Genomic DNA, 17159 nt, shown 5'->3' on the forward strand with positions numbered 1-17159 from the left:
AAACCAAAACAGTTTCTGCTTAACGGTGATAACACGGCGCGGGCAGCTTTTCAGGTAGTTAACTATAATAAAACAGTATTCAATGACAGAGACTCACTTTAAACCAAAGAATTATAGCCATTAATGCAAACAAGGGTTGACTTTTGCTAAGGTGACTGTAAATATCCGTAAACGCCTTTTCGTTGTTTCATTACTTATATTTGTTTTGTTGTTGCTTTAGACTCCCCCTCCTTATAACTTATGGAAACTTATATTTGTCTAGAAAAGATTGGACTTTTTGACACTTCCGCACTCTTTAGGAAAGCCTCAAATCTCAGTTTTGTTCATCACACGCACAGGTAAACAATAGGCTTTTTACCTTTTTAAAGTAAAGATAGGCTACTTTTAATATCAGAAAAAGCACAGATGACTCCTTTCTGTTTAAGTGTCCCGGTAAGCTATATGGAACTAGCAGACCTAACATGTAATGCAGCTGTTTTAAATGACTAATTAACTTGTGCTTTTTCTGCTAAGATAAGTGAATATCTTGCCCTGACAAGAGTTTTACTAATAGTCTTAAAACACTAGCAACACATTGAGGCTTTTAAATACAGGTCTTTCACTCGTAACATTTGCGAGATGAGTAACAATTTATCTTGACACGCTGTTTAAAGTTGCTGTGTACTATCCCTGTTTTATTAGGACAAGATTGTAGACCGATAATCAAGACAGCAGCAGAAAGAGGCAGGTGAGACAAGTGGAGAAAGACAGAAACATGCATTGATACAGCACTCAAAAGTTTGGCTGCACCAGTGCCAAACAATGCAGGGAATTATGTAATAATAAATAATATAAATTAGTTGATCTAGTGCACCCATATTAAAAGCCCTTACAAAGCCTTTAGTCAAACCACACAAACTTTAACCTGCAGAGGTCTAATTAAAGTAAATAAAAACACCTGTGTGAGTTTGCAGGCCTTTTAATTAGCTAAATTAAGTATTCACAAGCTAAAATGTTTACTGTAAAGCATTAGATTAGTACGCATTTACTGTGTGTAGGCTCACATTTACACCTTTGCAGGCCGTATATTGTTGTTGATCTGTTGAAATGTGAAACGTGCATGTAAATACAATACTGCTATATTGCACTTTCAAATACTATATTTATTTTCTCTTCTGGGATGAACAGTCTGATATATGAATCTACAGTAAGGCTTAACATTACATTTTCAGCATAATATTTCTCTTTTCATCTAAAAACCAAAACATACAAAAAGAACTGTAGCACCATATGTTATTAATAATATTCATATTGTTCCCAAAAATAGGACATCAGTTTTGCTTTTTTTAAAGAACGGGGATTCCATGAAACAATTTACTTACATTTTATATTCAACAACAACAAAGAAATCTTTCCTTATATGTTCTCAGTTACAACATAAGCTGTATGAGTACACTTTCATAAAGATGCTACAGATTGTAGCGAATTTGCTTACTGACATTATGCCAACTTTTGAATACCCCGGATAAATCATATAGTCTAGGGAGTATCCTGATAGATTTGTGAAATACACCAACAAGCTAACACAATCTAGAAATTGATTGAATATAAACAAAGCAATATTTCCCAACACCTTTGATAACAATTTCAAAAATCAGCAGCAATTAATATGACAACCATAGTCGCTTCATTGGAATATCAAATCCATTTTCAAACAAAATATTACAGCCAATTCTACAATAACAACAAAAATAGATACACACAGATTAAGGACATATAGATGACAGGAATTTACAACACAGCAATCACATTCTATATAATTTTTTTTACCCAAATTCCATTAGCAATAGTACATTTGTGCTCCTGTGCGTTTGCCAAAAAGATGCATTTTATCATCTGCCAGTTTCAGTCTCTCAGAGAAAAGAAAGAAAAAAATCCTAGTGCAGATTGAATCATAGTAAAATTAAAACATACTGTATGCTGAAACCAGTATATTAAAGTATATATACACAGAGTAAATGTTGTTTTTTTGTGCAGGTTGGAAAATCAAAATGGCACCATTAAGAGTTGAGTTCTGCTGTAAACTGTGTGGATTTGAGGTGCTAGCTCTAGAGCATTTTGAGACTGCAAGTTTGCGGGGCGCAGGCCCTCTCAGTCAACCGGAAGGCTGCTATCAGAAAGCTAAAAAGTGGACTGCAGTCCACAGTGGTAGCACCTTTTAAATTCAGCACCAGGTTATTAACAGAAATCAAAGAAGGATCAAAAGTAAAAGAAGAAAATGCACCGTTTTATCATCTGAACATACTACTCCAGTGGTCAAACAGATGGTCATGACACTAAGGTACATACTTAAACCAAGTTAAACACTACAATGACCTGCTGCTACACATTAATGCAGAAATCAGAGGGTTTGTTGTGCAGTTGAGAGCACTTACATGCTAAATGTTGAGGGTCACCTCACAATGACTTTTAAAGGCATGCTGGGAGGTGGTTGGAAAACCAGGAAATGAGGTTATTTAAAAGTGAATCAGTGATCGGGCCTGTTTCATCATTCCATTGTAAGAAAATGCAACATAAGTGATTTTTTTTTTTTTGCGCATTTTGTCATCATTGACTTCCTCCATGTTTTATTCCAACTGCAGGCGTTATTATTTTGGCGAGAGAATTTTTTTTTTCTTCACACGAGACAAAAGACACAAAGTTTACGTCTTGGCACTACAAATCATTCATCATTGCAAGACAGAATAAGATGTAAAGGCATAGACAAAAGTACAAAACAATCATTGACCAAATCGCTTGGTATCGTGGCTGGCATTTGTTAAGACTATCCATCAAACAGTCCAAAACTAATGCTTTTGAGCTCAGTCCAAACTGCTAATTTGTAACTTGCTGAATCAACTGGGTCTGTTGTGTTTCAGCTTGCTCAAATGGAATAAAGATGAGGAACCCTACGTTCAAGTACAGAAGATGTTCAGTATTGCCTTACTTTTTCCTCCTATGTCTTTGATAGAGCCAATAACTGGGTTTCACACTGTACGCACCACTTGGTTCTGTCACGCTGTGAAGTTTAGTTGTAACACTGTAACTAGGAAACAGTGCAGTCCTATTGATGACAACTTGGATGAAACGGTAAACTAAATGTTGTTGTCGACTAAGGTGTGAGCTGACAGTATTGAGAACTTGGCTTGATCTGGTTTGAGGAGACCGACAAGAAGAATATTGTTTGGTGTTGTCATCGTCTTGGTGAATGTGGTGGCACATGAAACAAGTAAAGAAAGACATTGGCATTGTTGTTTGCGGACCTGGCTGCCATGGCTGGATTAAAGCACCCAAAGTGACAAGGCACAACAAGGACTGAGAAGAACAAGCTTGCTGTTCAGATGCTCTTGCTGTGTGTTGTGGCTGTCGAGGGATGTGAAACTGGGCAGGTAACCTGACAAAAACAATTCTCTGCAGGGGATTTCTTTGTGCCCTTGATTATGGTATAAAGTGTGGCAGCCTTACTACTACACTGTATAGTAACGGCTTTTACTTGCACTCTTGTGTAGCTTAGCTCTTGAAACCCATGTATAATTTTAAGGAAAAATACAAAATCAAAACCCACTTATTAACCAGCTTTTATCTAATCCTTTTTACTAGATACAGAATGTGGTAAAACTATAACTGTTCTGTAGAAATATGTAAAATATACTGCATGTTTCATAAAAAAATCAGACTTGTAGACTCTTTGCACTGTAAAATTTAAATCAATGAGTGTTAACTAACCGCCATTACTACTATTCTAATGACACAGTTAAGCAAGCATAAATACTCTGCGTTTTACCACTAGACGAAATGCAGCCCAGTTGTACATAATCTTGTTTATGATGCTATATAATACCGTTGTCACATACACACACACACACGCACACACACACACACACACACACACACACACACACACACACACACACACACACACACACACACACACACACACACACACACACACACACACACACACACACACACACACACACACACACACACACACAGACAAATGAATGAATCACAGTGTATTTGCACCTGATTTGGACATGTGTCCACGTCTCGAAAAAGTCAGCAGTGTTTAGAAAGGATGCACCATATGCCAGGCAGCCAACTACCACAAAAAACGTATAATAATCATTCCCAAGAAAACAAACGTGCAAATCATAATTTAGTGATACAATCCCAGCCGAGGAGTGGTCTAGGATGCAATATGTTAAGGAAAAAATGGAGACCCTTGAGGACATGCCTGGGGATGAGAACTGCATTGAGACACCCCTGAGTCAGCTGGTTCAGTGGTCTTGTTTGTTGGTCCTGAGGAACCCCTATATTGGCTGTTTTGCTTAGTATTTTTTTTTTAGTTTGACAATACTTATTATTCATTAATTGACTAACTATTAACATGGCTGTTCATTCACTACAACAGAGAGGAACTACTCTGGCTACTATGGTAAACAATGAACAAGTTGGTTGTTTGCATACTCATGTATATCTATACATATGGTGTGATGGATGTTTGCTCCACCCTAGCTGACCCAACAGTTCTCAATTACTCAGGGCTGAACATCGCTTTTAAGCTGAAGGGTGGAAGACCCTGGATGTTGAAGCTCTTGGTTATGGCAGTGTACCTCATTGCATGTTCTCATGTCAGGATCTCCAGTTGTTCAGCCTCAAACCCCATTGTTCAGTTACCAGAGAGTGTGAGAGTGTTTCACGGGAGTGCACCAAGGCCCAGCACCGAAGAGATGGAGAAGAGGGCGGAGCAGCAACCGAGGATGGAGCCGAACAATCGGCGAGAGAACAGAACTGTGGGAAAGGGCTGAGGAGACACACAAGACAAGTATGCGAACACACCACCACTAGTCAAGCACAATTGCATCCCCTAATACATACTGTAGGTTGAACAGTATGTGCTAAGAAGTAAACACTCCTTCTCACACAAGCGTACAAGGAATCCTACACATATGCTCCAGTCAAGCCCTTTATCACAATCTGTCCTCCTGTTCTTTTCCACCCCTGGCAAAAACCCCCTCTCACCTTTGACCTGGACTTAACATGGCATCTGCCTTTTACAGTACGATGTTAGCAGGCGCATGTGGCAACAGCTAAGCAGAAAGCCAGTGAGCCAGGAGAAAGAAATCTCTGTTTTGTGTAGGGCTCTTGGGCACCCGTTGTTGGGCGCATTTGTACTAATGCCTCATACTAAAGTCATGGCAAACACTGCAATGTAAAAAACACACATTATATATTTGGATGAATCATTGAGTAAGTAGATAAAATTGGAGTATGAAATGTATTCATTTTTCTCATGAATTGTTCCGTAGCCCTCTCTGGAAATTTAAGTCAAGTGACTTAGAGGGCATGTTTTTGAAATTTGATTTGATTTTTGTCATGAGTGAATACAGTAGTCGTCCCGTGGGTAACCGTAGTGGAGAGCTCCCGCATGTAAATCTGGGAAATGTTTATCTGGCCTATAGATGGCACACGTTTTGCAAGGACTCATTCTATTGGTTCAAGGGGGCAGATATCTTGGAAAGACAGTACTGTTAGATGTGATTTGGCTTTGTTTCAACTGTGCTAGCTGGTGCCAGAACAGTTGCCCTGTACACCCATATAAGAGTATAACCTCTATGAGGGCACACTGATGTTGAGGAGAATAACTTTTAACACTGCACTCCACACATTTTTAGTTATGTAAAAAAGTGTGTGGTCTGGCAAAATATAGTTATGTCAATGACTATAAATGTGGACACAAATATGCACTGAAGTATAATAGCATAGAAATATCTTCTCAGAATTGTCTTTTTTTCAAGAACTTATTACAAGGCTTTGCACCCAGTAAGCATATATTAATCAACCTAAAACATTTGTTGATAGGAAAACAAAACAAGGAGGTTGTATTAGGGAGTACTTTCTAGGATACAGAAGGGAATGGTGGAGGATTCCTTGAAGCCTGTCTTTGCACTTCAAACTAAAATGTGTTAACACACATTTTACCCTCTTTACCACTTACAATCTTTTAGAAAAAGGCTTTGGAATGTTTTTTTATCATAATTTTCTACCCACCAATTTAGAAAATGTTGTGCTCATGTCAACTACATTCTACATTTGTTTCATTATGTTTTGTTTTTTTTAAATCAGGTACTACTGGCAAAAATGACCAAGTAAGGTGTGCTCTTACAGCTTGCCTCCACTGGAGGGCAGTATGCACTGTAGAAATTAAATGTGTGGGTGGAACTGATTGAAGGTCAGTGTGCTTCTTTTTTCTTCCATACATGATGCGATTACAATTAAGGATTTTGAACAAAAATAGTACAGCCAGGATACACTTGAGCCACGTAAGCTCACAGAGGGAAAATCCATTTTTGAAATGCTTCTCTAAGACACATCTTTGATTGTGTCCTTTCTGCAATTTACAGTATCATGATAGACATTTCAGTGCTTTGTAATTCATGGGCTAAGGACTTGGTAAACATTATCATACATTTCAATAATTGACATATACAATGGCAGTAAATGTTGGGATGTGCAAAGACCTGCCCCCTCTGGGACTCTCCTCCATCATTCCCATCAGGCTTTGCGCCGGTCCCATGTCACAGAGACATACAATATGCCCTTCACAAGTATTCACAGGTTGAATCACCAATACAATATAATGCATTAAACACATTTCATAATGAAACATTCATATATTATCTACACACTCATACAGAACCCTCCTCTATCAATGTAGAGGGATTTATATGGTACTTCTGTATACTGTATATCACATCAGATACTGTAGGTTAAAATTTTTCTCTCTTTACTGTATGCTTTTTCCAAAAATAAATCATGACTGCGTGTTTAGACTGTCATGACGGACTTTCCTTTTACTAACACACATCTCCTGCAGGGAAATTGAATGATCAGAGTGGAGAGAAGGAGAGAGCTGAGATAATATCTGGAGAGGAGGAAGAGCAGTGTGAAAGAAAGGAAAGGCATGTGCATCATACTGTGTGATAGGAGGTGACAGAGTTGAGGGAGAAGATGCCTTCAGAGGGAGGATTCGTACTGCAGGAGTTCATAAAGAAGCGGACCGTCCCTATACCTGATGCCCACCGCGTTCGGGCTAATGTACTGCAGCACATTTATGGTCCTACGCAGGCGCCGATCCACAAAGTGTGCATCCCAGGCTGGGTAGCGTTTTCTGGGCATGTCTATCTTGATGAAAGGACCCTCAGGCCGGATTGGCCTGCCAGCTGCATCCACAGGCTCTGTGGACCTCACCTGGAAAACCGGAAGGCAGGTGTCTGTGGCTGTTTCATCTGACTCTTCGTGTTCCCCTGCCAGACCCCGTGTGGGGGTGGCCTGAGAGCCACGGGGCCCTGGTGTAGGAGCCATGGGCTCGGCCTCGGGGGGTAATGGAAGGCCCCACAGAAGCTCAGCACAGCAGGAGCTGGCCAGCACCCTCAGCCGGGGACCCATGGGGTGTAGAACCCCGTAATAGAGAACCATACAGGCCACACCTGAGGCAAAGCACAGGAAGACGCCACAGAGGGCAAAAGAAGCATAGGCGTCAGTGGTGACTGGGTCACGGTACGCATACCAAAGGAGGCTGAGGATGGCATTCTCTAACAGTACTACTGTGTAATAGGCCACCATTCTGTACCGCGCCCGGCCCGCACGTACATTGAACCAACAGAAGACGTAGACCACGCCCACCACCATGTTGAACAATACCTCCTCCCACTTGGACATGCAGAAGTCGGTGCCGCCATGGATGACCCAGAAAGCCATGGCACACCAATGGAGCACCACAAAAATGCCAAAGTAGATGTGGAAAACCGAGGCAAATAGAGCAAGGGAGAGCACCCGTGAGGAGATGGTAAAAAGGCGCCAGAACAGATGCACCAGGGCACCTCGATAACTCATACTCTTCTTGTCGTCACGTGAATCACGCAGGAGTTTGTGGTAAGACGCTAGCACCCAGGCCAGGGACAGGAGGGAGGACATGGCAGAAACACCTGGGAATATAGACAGAGAGAGAAAGAGTAAAAGAAGAATGAGCGATACTGACAGATGCTGTGAGATGGTTCTAAAAAGAAATAGAAAGAAATATCCAGTTTCATTTTAAGTATACAGCATAACCCAAAGAATTATAGTTGAATCTTGACTTGGCTGCCATTCCACTTAATGTATACAGTGGCTTTTATTTCAGCCACAGCAATCTGTCAGAATCAGAATCAGAATCAGAAATACTTTAATAATCCCAGGGGGAAATTATTTTCGTTACCACTCCAGATATACAAACATACAAATATACAAACTGTCACATTTTGGAAAGCCATATTATTACCAAGATCATCACAGGTCTCTCAGTCAACCCAGTCTCCATTTAGGGCACCATTTCAGTTTCCTTTAGATGTGTATAATAGTAGAGACAGCAGATATGTCAGAGCAGTAACCTGCTGCATGAAAAATGATAGAGGATTATCTGCAGAGCAGCAGCATGGTGCCTCTCAGAAAACGTATTGATGGCATTTCTATAGACACCCAGACAGGGAAGGGTATCGCTTGTTATGATTGAATTGCCTTCCTTGGGGAGCTGTACTGGAATTGTATAAATGGTTTCAATAACAAGAGTGATGAATGTTGGAAATAAGATCCAACGGTGGAGAATATTGCACACTTTAAATAAAGCGATATGTGAACTTCACAGAAAGAGCATCTCAGCATCATGCGATAACCACAGTATGACATAATGTAAAAAAGAAGGATGTGAGAGATGTCTTGAACTACACACAAACAAAATAAGACTAGTGCTGCTCGTATAGAGCCGTAGGAAAGCCCTTACACTGCAGCCACTCAGCCTTGTTGCTCTGGATCATGATGCAGAGCTGCAGCACCAGCTGAGGGGCGCTTTCTAAGAAGGTCTCTAGCAGTCGCAGCATGTTGACATCGGCATACTCATACATCATAGCCCAGTAAAAACGCCGCTGGTTCTCCTTCTGACGGTGACTTTGTATACCGAGGTACATGGTGCGGATGTACCTGTAGAGAGAGAAAGGACGGACAGTTAGACAATCCATTAAGTATTTCACTGTATTTGACCCTAACTGCACAAGGACACTCGTTGGCATCAATATTACATCTTTGCGACCCAAATAATATGCATAAATTCACTGTTCAGCACACCTGCACATTGAGTTTAGACAACACTAGAGGGCATACTTAGCTACACTTTTTAATATACAGTAAAATATAGCACTCTGCATTCATGGTAAGTTTAAATGTTAAGATTTTTGCAGATGAATAAAGTTGAATAAGTTTTAATGGATTAAACATTTAAAGGATTTGACAAAAATGTGTGGACTGATTGCCACATAAATGTTTGTGAACACAAACACCTTGCAGGAAGCTGTAGTGATAAAATGGAACAAATAATAAACAGCAATGTAATTATGACTGAGGAAAAAAATAAGAAAAATTGCCCTAAACTTAAATTTAAAAGAAAAATCCTTACAGAAAACTTCACCTCTTCTCTTGCCCGTCATTCTACAAAAAACATCCAACTAGAACTAGCTTGCCTAGGCACCAAGTAACTACTTGCAAATTTTAGCAGCTTTACTCCACAGTTTGACTACGTTGTGTAAAGTTAATTAAAAACATTTGACAATCATCCACCTCTGAAGGTGGTTATTGAACTTGTTATAGTGTACATATAGTAAGCATGGCAATGGTCATTCTCTTAAGTGCACCACATGAGCCATATTGTCAGCTGGACTGGCTATTTTCTTGACTTATGTGGTTTCATAATGCTGAAGTGAGTTTGGTTAAGCCAGGGAGACGGTAGGTAATGCAGCTGAGAAGTGGCAGTTAATTGAATCAAGTTGCCATCAAAGCTGTACCACTGCTTTGATGGCATTGTGAACTGCTGGGCAAAAATGTAATATGCCCGGGGCTGTGATATAGCTAATTAAGATCATAATCTTCTTTGAATATGGATTTCGAAAAGTAACTGCAGTCGGAGCGACGCTCTTCTGTGCACAAAACCAATTAACGCGCACAGTAGAAGACAACAACTAACTATGAGGAAAACATTTAGCGGACAGGAACAGGACACGGCAAGCTTGAAAATGCACGGTAAAAAACATCAATCCATCCAACAAAAGAAAATCAATGCAACAAAAACAAGGAAAACTGCAGTCTTGCTCGCTTTTATTCTCTCCAGTCACAGCTTTAACTCTTCAAACATGTTAACCCAGAGAGGAAATCACTGAAACAAGTATGCCAGTTATAGTGGTTTATAGTTCTCTTTACACTGGATTCAGCCCTTGCATATTGGGTGGTAGCTGCAGGGCCTATTTGCCTGAGCTGGCAGAGTGGCCAAATAAATCCAGCACTTGATGTGAAGGCAGTCAACCAAGGACAAAAGTGTAGCAATGACAGAAATAGACTAGACAGTAGCACTCCCCAAAACAAATTGAGAGACATTGGATCTAAATTCAGTTTCTAAAAGTGAGGCACAAATTCACTGCAGCATAGCAAACAAAACCAGAAAATACTTATGAGTGGTTTTCAACATAATTAGCTTCTGCATTAGCTATTGGGGAAGAGATTACTGTTTAATTTGAATTGAGGTTGAGAGCAGTGCACTGTAAAGAATGCATCGTCTAGTAGGGTCTGATTGCTTTTGGTTATTGTTCTGGCTAAGATTTAAGCGCTAACCACTTCCTACAATACAACTCCATAGACATTCAGCTAAATGTGATAATGGGATCGTGAAATACATCTGGTACACGTGGAAGGCCTGAGAGAGAATTGCTTCTCACTTTTTTGGTTTACTTGTGCTCACAAAATAGTGAATGATCTCGACATACGCTTTGTTTTCCTGGGATCAGAAAACAATTATCTTACAACCACGAGAAAATGTTTTCAAGGTTGTTGTTTTTGCAGAGGACTTCTCTTGTGATCAAATAATGGTTTCATGGACAAAAAAAACTACATGTTCTAGTGAGAGATCACACAAAAAAGATGTATAAATGTGACATGTATAAGGAAATATGACACATCTGAGCACAAACTAGGAAACTAAACCGGATTGGTCTTTTTTTTTCCCCGGCCCACAACAAAGCTCCCTCTGCTTTTTTGACAAAATGTTGGCAAACCTCTATGTGGTCCACTTAGTCAGTCAATTAGCTAACCTGGAAAGACAGCCAGAGTTCCCCTCAAGGTGTGAAAGAAACTGGAGAAATGGAACAAAAACTTCCACACACAGCAACTGTAGCCACAACATTAGTGTGGAAGCTTGATGACTCATGTATAGATGTGGCTGACAAATGTGCAGTGAATCATTCTAGCCAAAATTCACAAGTTTTGTTATACCATGTAGCGCAAACATATTGTATACAGTTATTATCCATGTAACAAAACATACACAAAATATCTGTTCAGGCATCCTCTACCCACTGAGCCAAGGTTGCTAACACATGGTGTAATTAAAAACAGAGAAAGGTCTGGGTGAGCGAGGGAATTTAGGAGCACCGGGATGGTGGTCTTTCTCAGGACAGTGGACAAGGGGGAACAAGAGAGGGGGAAAAAATTGACAAAAGTTTTTCGGGATCAATAGCTCTGGGCTGTAAGAGGCACCATTATATCCAGAGGTAAAGGCTGGCATTCCATGACATTTTCAGTTGCACTGGTAAATGTCAGATGGAGCAAGTCAACCCCTCTCCCTCACTAATGACATGCCACAGAGACCTACACAGGCCTTTTGTCTCCATCCCCAAATTTCCATTAGTCTGTGTGTTCCACTGATATGTCTCACCGGTCTGTAGTGTCTCCGTCAGGAACAGTAATCTTCATGAAAAAACAGGTCTCTACTGCCATGTTAGCAGCTCTGTGAGGCTGTACTGGGGCACAGTGGTGCTTTGAGCTAAATCCTAATGGCAACCTGCTACAATGCTCACAATGGCAAAGCTAACATGTTTAAGGTGTAAAGTACAGCTGAGGCTGATATGTCATTCGTTTTGCAGGTATTTAGTCATAATCTGAAGTATTGGACAAATGAAAATTTGCAATAGATGAAAAGTTGTTAAATTCATCTGGTAGCCTACCTAATTTCATTGGAATGGATCCAACAATTGTTGAGACATCTAACTTAGAACCACAAATGCAAAAGTCATAGTGGCACTAAAGTAAAAGTTGTAGGATCACCAAAGTCATTAGGATAGGATGTTTGTACAGAATGTTGCACCATCCATCCAGTAGATGTATGTAGACTGGGATGAGCCATGCCGCTAACGTGGCTAAAAGAAATGTAATCGTCGTGACCAATATAACAAGGTACTGTTATCTGGTTTGATATTTCCTCACCACTGGCTTAGGATCTGCAGTGGTGCTCACTTGTCTTTTGTTTAGCATCAATGATAGGCCTATCATTGATTTTAAACTGTATGTGCAAGAATTCACACTTCAAACACAAAAAAGTAAATGAGAGTTTTTACTGGGCACATTTACATCCACAACTTTCCTTTCTGATAGTAAACGTTATTAGTTCATATTCCCTTGGTTTCAGCACAAAGAAAACTTGTACAGTTGAACACTTTGGGATTCACGGCTGTCAGAAAAATCAGAACTCACTCCATTACGTCTCCAACACACACATTGCAAGAATCTCAGACACATCCACCGATTGTGATGCACACTTTTAACACTCCCACTGTGGCTCTTTCACATGTAGTAACACAAATGGCTCTCTAAAAATAAGCACACACACACACACACAAACATACTTGTCAGCGCTAGGTAATAGGGGATTTCCTTTCTGTTCCAGACACATGTTAGATGGATCCCTCTCTGTCTTCCTCCCCTCGCCTCCCGCCCTCGAGACACTTAGGCTGCGGCCCACTTCTTGATGCTTCCCCCCCTCACTGCCCAGCCCACTTCCCTTTTAGCTCCATAGCTCCTCTACAGGGCTCCTCATGAATTATTTGTGGCGAGATCATAGCGATCGTTCATGGCTCGTTTAACAGCGTACGCATGGCCTAACAGCTAGACGCTGTGCCTGGGTCATGTTCCAAGCTCAGCGGTCTGCCATTGCTGTCGAAACACAGGCAACCATTACTCAACATCTCCCCCCCCACCCCCACCCCCCACCACCCCTCCAAACACACACACACACACACACACACCCCATCTTCAGAAAATTTTGCCTGCATCTGTAATTGATGATCCAAAGGTAGACGTTGCTGCAAGATACATGAAACTGTAATTACAAGGTTTGCATGAGCCAGTGAGGGACAGGTGGAAACACACACACACACACAGACCATGTGGACGACTTGGCCATGTTGTCCCTCCCTTGTCCCAAAGAAAATTGTCCGATGACTCATCCAAACACCCTTACAGTAATCCCTTGAGTGGGTGGTTAGAAGTAAATGACACACACACACACACACACACACAAATACAAACCTAGCCAAGTTTAACAGCATCTGTTTTCTAAGTCATGCTAGTGGGAAGGCTAAGCAGCTCAGACTGCATATATGTTGTCATAAGCTGATTCATAAGAAGATCACAAGTACCATTAGAGCAGCATGAAGCAGAGTTTATGCATCGTCTGTTAACAGGTGGAATCCGGCAGACTGCTAAGCACAAGGGACACATAACATACACAAGGCCTGAGGGTTTATGAAAAAATGTGAGCGTGTGTGTGTGTGTGTGTGTGTGTGTGTTTGTGTGTTTGTGTTGTTGTGTGTGTGTGTGTGTGTGTGTGTGTGTGTAAGGTGCAGGCAATGCCAGCTGCAATGAGTCACACCCTGAGTCACTCCGAGGGGCCGCACATTGACTCTCAATAAGGTTTGAACCTCCTTTATTCTCTCCCGCTTTTGCTCGGTATCTTTGCTTCTCTGTGTCTTTCTCTCCCGAACACCCCGCTTCGCTTCCAGGACAGAATTCAATTTCTGTGTGTGGAAATTTTTCTTCTTCTTCGATACCGATTTTTTTTTTTCTGAGGAAAGCGGTGGAGGGTGTGGGAATGGGGTAGCAGTTACAGCAGCTACTGATTCATGGCTGTTCTGTTTCCTCTCTACATGTACTGTTTTTCTCTGTCTCCACCCTTTTGGTGCTTTTTCATCATTCATTGACCAGTAAGATTATATCAGCAATTCTGTCCATCATGAATGCAACTTTAGAAAACACTGTCATGTTCTTTATTTCTGTTGTCTGTTTCCATCCACCATTTGAAAAAAATATTGCCCTTTACTAGATGCTGACATGAAAGTACAGACTCACTGCACAACTGGAGTAACAATTACTGAACTGAAACATTGAAAAGAGTTGCAAACCATTCTAAGATGCATTACTAGAAACTCAATGTACCTGCATATTAATGCTTGCAACGATTAGTCAATTTATTAATAAGTTAATTGACTGAAAATTAATCTGCAACTACTGTAATAATCAATTCATTGCCAAACATTTGATGTTTTAAGCTTCTAAAATTAGAGAATGTACTGCTTTTCCTTGTTTTACATTGTAGTAAATTGAATATTTTAGGGTTTTTGGAATGTTGAAGTAATTTGAAAACGTCATCGGCTGTATGAAATTATAATGGATCATTTTCTAAACTGTTTCAGATGTTTTATAGACAAAACGATTAATTGAAAAAAAATATTGACAGATTAATCAACAATGAAAACAATCATCCCCATTGCATATTGATCTGGGAGCTCTGGTCAGAAGATTTCTCACGCCTTTTGGTCCTACCTGAGTCTCCCTTTTTACATGAAATCCCCCTATTCAAATATCTCTAATCTAGTGGGTTCTCCATGTCCATAACTTTCTAGGATTCTAGTGTTTAACTGTTAGTGTAAAGTGTGGAAAAGTGACACGATAAAGATCAATTTATTTCTTAATTCTTCCCTCTAGGTCTGCACAGTCCTCTGCCTGTCTGAAGGAGTCAGTATGCTTTAAACAGAGCAGGTGGCCAGGTGTGCAGGGTTAAAAAAGTTTGCAGGATTTAAACTTTTCTTTCTCGCCTTTTGGCTGCTCTAAATTTAAAGGTCCCATGGCATGAAAATTTCACTTTATGAGTTTTTTTTATCATTAATATGCATTCCCCCAGCCTGCCTATGGTCCCCCAGTGGCTAGAAATGGTGATAGGTGTAAACTGAGCCCTGGGTATCCTGCTCTGCCTTTGAGAAAATGAAAGCTCAGATGGGCCGATCTGGAATCTGGTTACCTCCCCTTTCTCTGCTTTGCCCGCCCAGAGAATTTGGCCCACCCATGAGAGAGAGAGACATCATGGCTTTCAAACGAGCAAAGTGGCAGTTGGTCAAGGCCACACCCCCACCCTCCACCTTGCCCCCTCCCTCTCCTCCTCAATAGCTACAGACACAGAAATGGCACATACTAAGGAAAGCTCATTGTGGGACTGGCTCTAGTGGCTGTAATTCTGCACCAAGGCTGAATTTTGGGAAAGAGACTTCAGATACAGTATTAGGGGACCACTAAGGTGTATATAAAAGCATCCAAAGAGCACCATGTAATGGGACCTTTAAGTTATCCTTCTTTTACTTGAAAATACCAGAATTATGAAGTAGCAATCATACTCACTTAGAACAAAAAACACACAATATTGTCCTCTATTATAATGCTAAGCCTTTATAAACTGCATTTGTGTGAAGCAAAACATGTTGTGGCTTTCAAAGTATGCATGGGACAGATTCTGTAACCTCACTGGGATGATAGCTATGGGAACACACAGGTTGCTGTCTATAGCTAAATTAGTAGAATTTCTAGTGATTCTGATTTTCGAAAGAGAAAGTCATTTTTTCCCTCAGCTGTAGTGAAGTCAGCAGTACGGGTCAGCTATAGAAAAGCTGGCAGGGATTCAGTGTCTTGCTCAAGGACACTTCAGCAGGCCGTCTCACAAATCTGCCATTCTTTTGCCATTTCCACTGAATGAAAGTATCACAGCTCCAGCGGGAATTTAACAGTGATGTCAGTGTTGTGTTAATCACCATTCGCAAATGTGTACAGCGCCAAAGTAAACTGTTATATTGAACATCTCTTCAACTCAGCATCTTAGCTTTTATGGGAGAGGAATAGGTAATAAAAATGTAACATAGTATGAAAAAAGGCTTATGTTTATGTATGTCAAGACGAGGGATTTTTGCACCAACCAAAAACACTTTGTGGCTCAATGGGCTTCCCCTTTAACAGTGTACCACTGATCCTACATCAAATATGTCTTTATCCTCCTTATGGCGGTGAAGAGCCCTGGATGAAAGGCTGGCTGAGTTGGGATCTGAGTCCCACAGGCAAGTCAGATACACTCACATACAAACACACAACGGTCTGTGACCAGTGCCTTTGGGCAATTGCTACGCCGAGAGCTGCTGGAATGTTGAATGGAGACCAGGTTGACATGATGCGAGCTGAAAGCGATGGGGAGCGGCAAGCTGAGATGAGAGATGCTGTGTCAAGTCTGCTCCACCCTGTCAGTTTGTTGAGTGCGTACTGGTTAACCACTTCCGACGTCTTGACTAAATATTATCACTGTAATTATAACACGTCATACACATACATAATTTTATGTGGCCTATTCGAAGAAGTGATTTGTTTACTTATATTTATTTCACTTTTATTTCTTTGGAAATCATCGAGGAATAATGGGCATTTTTTACAGAAAACATTAGAGCATGTTGCAGTAGGCGAATCACAGGTGTACACACTACAATTAATCATGGCTGAATTCCATTTAGCTGCTTCGGTTTCAGGGCCCTGGTATCGTGTATGCTGTCTCACTGTCACACAGTCATGGCTTGCTGGAACACTTGAATAAAACAGAGCCATTGTTAATGTTATTAGTAACACCAACTAATTTCAGTTAATCAGAATAGGTTTTATTCAGATGGGTTTAATCTTAAAATTGAAGACAAGGCAGGCGGTGTCTACGTCAAATCGTATCAATCAAGTTTTTTTTTAGCTAAGTGGGAGAAACTATTTTAATATTTAGTGCTATCGATGGGCGTCGATGGGGCAGCCATTAAGAATTAGAAGAGCATGGAGGCTTATCAATATCTAAAAATTAATGAGTGAAAAATGAAAAGAACAGACGTAGGGCTTTTTCGGAGGTTTCTTCAAGTTTAGCGCCTTCAGCCACATAC

The 17159-nt window shown here is 40.7% G+C and overlaps 1 protein-coding gene across 1 annotated transcript in view; it reads right to left on the reverse strand.

Annotated features, from left to right (window-relative positions):
- Positions 1-1121: 1121 nt before the first annotated feature.
- xkr6b (XK, Kell blood group complex subunit-related family, member 6b) overlaps positions 1122-17159 on the reverse strand; it is a 54215-nt gene continuing 38177 nt past the window's right edge. The window contains exons 2-3 of the mRNA XM_039781502.1: positions 8840-9036; positions 1122-8009 (exon numbers count right to left, since the gene is read on the reverse strand). Coding sequence (XP_039637436.1) covers positions 7039-8009; positions 8840-9036 — 1168 coding nt within the window. The 3' untranslated portion in view covers positions 1122-7038. The remainder of the gene's footprint in view (positions 8010-8839; positions 9037-17159) is intronic.

This window comes from Perca fluviatilis, chromosome 18 (genome assembly GCF_010015445.1).
Source record: "Perca fluviatilis chromosome 18, GENO_Pfluv_1.0, whole genome shotgun sequence".
Classification (NCBI taxonomy): Eukaryota; Metazoa; Chordata; class Actinopteri; order Perciformes; family Percidae; genus Perca; species Perca fluviatilis.